This window comes from Antedon bifida, chromosome 5 (genome assembly GCF_963402885.1).
Source record: "Antedon bifida chromosome 5, ecAntBifi1.1, whole genome shotgun sequence".
In the NCBI taxonomy this organism is placed as follows: domain Eukaryota; kingdom Metazoa; phylum Echinodermata; class Crinoidea; order Comatulida; family Antedonidae; genus Antedon; species Antedon bifida.
In genome coordinates this window covers 21,103,335-21,109,382 of record NC_136230.1, presented here as the reverse complement: position 1 = coordinate 21,109,382, position 6,048 = coordinate 21,103,335, and the positions used below count along the sequence as shown (strand labels likewise).

The window sequence follows — 6,048 nt, the reverse complement described above, 5'->3', positions numbered from 1 at the left end:
TATAAAGAATGTTATAATTCAGAAGACATTTAAATATTATTCATAATTTCCTATTTCATTATTATGCGGTTATTTAAAAAAAAAAACAATACGGTAAATATATTTTTGTAAAGGTCTTTAATTCTACAAATTACAACTTAGCGCTACCAAGGCTTGATATTCTTTGGTCTAATGACAATAATAATATTTATTTCTCTACAGATAAATGTGATTATTTTAACAAAAATGTTGATAATTATATACTCTCGTGCTGGACCAATGACGCAAAAGTCGGAGAAACTTCAAACTGAATATAAACAATTAAGGTAGGCCTATCTAGTCTACATGAGTCTTAAAGCTCATATACAGGCATGAATTTTAAATACAATATCTGATTAATTGTACATAAATCAAATATTTGTAACAGAAATCAAGATGAAAAAACATGAATTTATAATGGTCAAATACAAAATTTGGCAAAATTCTGCCATAAAAACCAGGAAGACTTTTTTTCAGTAGTTAGGTAGTTTAACCTAATATAGTAACATGTCCTAAAGGGTGAAAAAAGATGGTGGATATACGGTGGATAATTTTTGCTATAGCATGAAAATAAAAATCTGAAGTTGAATAAAAATACCAGAAATGTAAAATTCAAGTTATATTACCTATATTTAGTCATCTGATAACATTTTTTACCAAACCGTTTATTTTTCATAGCCTTTTAAAATGCCTCTCTATTTACAAAATGTGTGTAGAAAAGAATAGAGATTTTACTGTTTAATTTGAACTATCCCCCCACTGAAAGTGCTTATTTTCAACAAGCTCGTTTAACAAAAACAAAATCCCAAAAATTATGAAACATAGGGGAAACTATAGATCGATAATTATTGGAATGTATGATCAATAGAAATATTTTGCCCGCACCTGGCCTTTAAAGAAAGGCAATGTTTTAGGCGTTGTCGCAAATTAAATATATATAATATAGTAAATGTCTTACTCATAGTTATCTCTTTCAGTTATTTCCAAACTAAAGTCTCGTACCGTTTTTTAATTGACAATTTTAGTTCCATTTTGTAAAAAGATTAGTGCTTTTTTATTACGGTATATATGTGTTTGGTTTTCTTCTTTGGAAATCATTATGATCTTAGTATCAATTTCTTCATGATTATTTAAAATATATTCTTAATAAATCTTATTCAATTTCAGATCAACACTCAAGGGAATCCTGTTGTTGTTTCCTATACTTGGAATTACATGGATCATCGGTCCTTTTGCAGTCCTAGCCAATAGCATGTTTCTCGTTTATCTCTACACTATACTTAATTCAATGCAGGGTGTTTTTATTTTCGTATGTTATTGTGTATTAGATCAAAAGGTATACGTTGTTAATTATCATCATTATTATCACCATCACCATCATATTCATTAATTACCCAACATCATCAATACCATCATCATCGTCATCATCATAATCGCCAATCACCTTTGTCGTCATCATTGTCATTATCATCGTCATCATCATAATCGCCAATCACCTTTGTCGTCATCATTGTCATTATCATCGTCATCATCATAATCGCCAATCACATTTGTTGTCATCATTGTCATTATCATCGTCGCCATTATTGTCATTATAATCGTCATCATCATAATTGCCAATCACCTTTGTCGTCATCATTGCCATTATCATCGCCATTCTATTGTCTTTGTCATAATTGTAATTTATCACCAGCATTCATTTATTTAAGGGTCAAAATCAATCCTAATATCAATATTAAAGCAATCCACACACAAGAAATGGCAGTTAAACGAAACAAAAATCACCGTTAATGGGAGAAACTGAATGAGATAAGAGATTTAAAAAGCCATTAATCGTCGTCCTTATCATGGAGGTATTCCTCCATGGTCTTTATAACCGTCTGTAGCATCGTATTCCCATCATCACCATCGCCATAACATTATAAAATATAGTTTTATCTTACATACAAAGGTAAAAGAGGAATGGACAAAATTATTTGACAGAAGGAAAATGTTGGGTCAACTCCAGTCAAATATCCAGTGGTCAAATTCAGTCCGAGATTCGGGTCAAGAGGTAATTGTCTAAGTACTGTAGAGTTCTGCTGCCATCATCAGTTAGTGCAAATTTATATTTAGGTTGTGATTTTGGAAGTTGTTATAATTTTCTGGTTGAATTGTTGCTTTATATTGTATGTTTTGTTGTATGGGTGTACTATCCGAAATAAAATAAATGAATGAATAACAAAACAATCTCATGATCCCAACTTAACGATGAATACGATAATAACGTAGGCCTAAAGAAAAAAATAACTTATACCTTATATCTCTAGGGAACGTAGCATTGTGTTCGTGAAATTAACTACTTAATTAACTACTAATTTAGAAACTGTTGTGGTGACGGTGTTCTCAGACTACCTAAAGAAAAGGCCCACTTCGAATTGCATTCAATTAATCAAGTCATCTTCTAAAATCATTAGTAAAATAATATGTAACTTTTTTAATTTTTTTTTATCTATAAACTGTTTTGTTTTGAATTGCAGGTTTTCACTATAAGAACATCAGCATCTTAAACAAGAAATATTGGAATTTTGGACTTTAACTGTCACCACCAAAAGTATCGCCAATCCATATGTTGAAATCTTTCCTGTGATTTGAAAAAATGGCAATAATTAAATTCAGGTTAAAGGATCAGCCTAGGGACACAGTAGAGATCGGTCATCTGATGCGTATTTGCATTTGCATATTGCTTATTTAAAACCTATAAGTAATGTAGGGAATTTCAAACACCTTGGTGATTATAACAGAGATGCAAGAAGTGATACTGTGAAAAGTCGAATAGCACAAGCAAAGAATACATTGATGGAAATGAGAAATACACTTCAAAACAGAAATAATTATATGGCTACCAAGATACTACTCATAAAAACATACATATTGTCAATTGTACTGTATGCCTGTGCTGTGGAAGTTGATAGAGGCATGTGAGAAGAATGCCAAGTATCTTGGTTGTCAAATTTAGACATTTTCAACGGATGCAATTATCAACGGAGTGTAGAGACGACAAATGAAATATCTCGGACACATAATAAGGAAAGGAGAAATACAACTGACACTATGCAGAAAGGAAGGGAAGGAAGAGGAAGTCGTGATCGTCAATATGACATCTTCTACAATCACTAACACTCAGCTCACCAACAACAATTCCATTCAGACTGCATATAACAGGGAACTAACGTTTGCCTGATCTCGAATCAAGCAAACCATGGATAAAGCCATAACTTATTGCTGCCTTCTCAGAAAGAGATAAACTGTTGGAAAAATCAAGAAAGAATAAAGAAAATAATAAAATACTTACACAATTTGTGAACTTAGAAATAAGATTAACAAAGCATGTAAACAAGCAAAAAAAAAAAATAAATAAATAATCCAAAGAAACTATGGAAATACATCCAAGACCTTGTGGATATGAAACAAAAAAGAAGGAAGAACACAACATTTCTCTAAAACTTGATGGAAATATATGCAATAATAATGATTGCAACAAATTTATTGAATTTTTCACAGAAAATGCACACAATTTAGTAAGAGATTTACCTTAGTGCAAAAACTTATATAATAACCTCAGACATTTGTAAGGCTATTATAAAAACAGTTCTAGCTTCACATTAAAAGAAATAGAAGTAGATTACAGGTATGTTCTTATTAGATATATAAAAAAGCGTTTAATTACTATTATGTAAATTAGTAAAAGACTAAATGCTCTTGGTTTAAATCATATCTTTCGAATAGGATACAAAAGGTTCTGTAAATAATACATTGTCAGAAACAATGATCGATATGATATAGAAATTTGTTGAGGAATCCCTCGACAAATTTGGCTTTGGAAAATGATTTTTAAAAATGGTTTAAATTAATGTATAATGATATTTCAAGCTGTGTAGTTAATAATGGATTTACCTCGAATTATTTAACCATCGAGGGGACTACTACAGGGTTGCCCCTTATCTCCATATTGATTTATAATTGCGGCAGAAATGCTAGGGATATCAGTGAGACAAAATAAACACTTTGAAGGTATATCTATTAACAAATACTGATATAATTTGAATATATCAACTAGCAGATGATACTGTGTTCGTCTTGCAGGATGAATTTTCTAAAATTTTTTCTAAATTGTCTGGTCTAAATGTCAACTTTGATAAAAGTAATATTTACTAGGCACTTTTGCCAATACCAATTTTAAAATTTACCTTACCAAGAAATGTCTTGGACAGATGGGCCAATCAAATACCTCTAGTATGTTTCGGGGAACGCTGATCAACTTTTTACACTTAACTTGGTATAAATTGGAACGAATAAAAGGCGTTCTCAACATGTGGAAACTAAGAGGTTTATCTTTGATTGGAAAAGTATTATTAATTAAGTCTTTGGTATTACCAATTTTAATACAAATTTACCAACACCTGATGTAGAATATATTAACAAACTTCAAAATATGTTCTTTGAGGATGGAAAACCTGACAAACTAAAACATATTGTATAATGAATTAGACAAGGCCGGTTTAAAAATACCACATATTTCGATTTAAATTGTGTTGGATAAAACGGTACCTGGAAGATGGGGATACAAAATGGAAAGTTGTTTTAACCACAGAGGTACGTGGAGGCCATTGGTGAGAAAAACATAATTATTAACTTTTAATTTTTCTAAAAGATCTCCTCTGCTTACAAAATTATCCAAATTTTATAGAGATGTAATGCTAGCCTGGAGTGTATACCATCAAATCCAGGTATTGCAAATAAAATATGTAGTCAGGTACTTTGGAACAAATTGCTGTTTCGTTAAGAGAACGCTTAATATCCAAAACTTGTGGTGGAATGCAGGTATCCGTATGCTATTAAAGATATAACTAATTCCAAAGGATCTTTCCTCTCGCAGCGTGGTCTTGAAACAAAGTATGGAATTAAAATTGAATTGAATTGAAATATTTTATTTATACTGGGCGACCTCTTCAGTCAAAGACTGGTCTCCCAGAGTGCCTAGTTATGATCAGTGGATGTGATGTACTTATACAGTACACCGGGGTAACCCCCTACTCGTCTCGAAAGATGTACTAGGTTCTTTAAAGTGCACACGAGCTAGATGTGTACACTGGACCTACGGTTTATAGTTCTTATCCGAGAAGACTCGTTCTACCACCAGAACCATGGAGTGAATGAGCCTCGAACCCCTGCCGATGTTTTAGGCTACGTAATTACGGTTCCACTGTCTTTAACCGCTCGGCCACTCAATTTTTGACTTTCTTTTGTATGGTGCGATTCTGCATTCTATCCCAATGAACTGGAAGGCAATAAAAACCAATCAATGAAGCAAAATTGAAATGCTCAAACATGGGCAATTTTGATTTTAAAAACTGCTTTTTGTTACTCCATAAGCTACATATTGTTGGCAAAGTAAAAGCTTTCCAATTCAAATACCTTCACAAAATTATTTTTACAAATAAAAGGTTGTTTAGGACTTGTGTTCCTTTTGTTAAAAAGAGAAAGGCAATTTACTTCATATGTTTGTGTATTGTCCTTTATGGATATTTATTGAAAATCTTATTTTTGAACGAACAGGAAATTTAATTAATCTAAGCAATGAAATTATTAGTTTTGGGGACAAAGGCTTGCAAATTCTTTTCTCTTTTTAACAAAATATTATATTTATGCCTGCAGAATAAAAAAGAATGTACCTTATTTTAAAAAGCCTTAAGTTCATATTAAACATATTTAAGAAAATTGTAGATTTTGCCTAAGGGGATAGTGGGTTATGAGTGCTTTATTATTTTCTTACTTCACTTATTTTAATTGTAATTTTGCTTATGTTTAAGGACAATTTTATATGGGATACCACAAGGTAGTATATTAGGTCCTCTTCTTTCTTATGCTATGTAAAGGACATGCCATCATCTATTGCCTGTGATTTAATAAGAATATGTGCAATTTTTTATTCTGATAATGATCTAAAACGTACTAAGTACTAATAGAAACATAGAAAAGTGTAATGAC

At 31.4% G+C, this 6,048-nt stretch overlaps 1 protein-coding gene across 1 annotated transcript; it reads left to right on the top strand.

Moving 5' to 3' along the window:
- Positions 1-1,208: 1,208 nt before the first annotated feature.
- Positions 1,209-2,705, top strand: LOC144843028 (adhesion G protein-coupled receptor E2-like). Its single transcript, XM_078699673.1, has 3 exons — positions 1,209-1,354; positions 1,970-2,071; positions 2,538-2,705. The coding sequence occupies exons 1-3, from the start codon at positions 1,271-1,273 to the stop codon at positions 2,565-2,567; spliced, it is 216 nt and encodes a 71-aa protein (XP_078555799.1). The 5' UTR covers positions 1,209-1,270; the 3' UTR covers positions 2,568-2,705.
- The last annotated feature ends 3,343 nt before the right edge of the window (positions 2,706-6,048 follow it).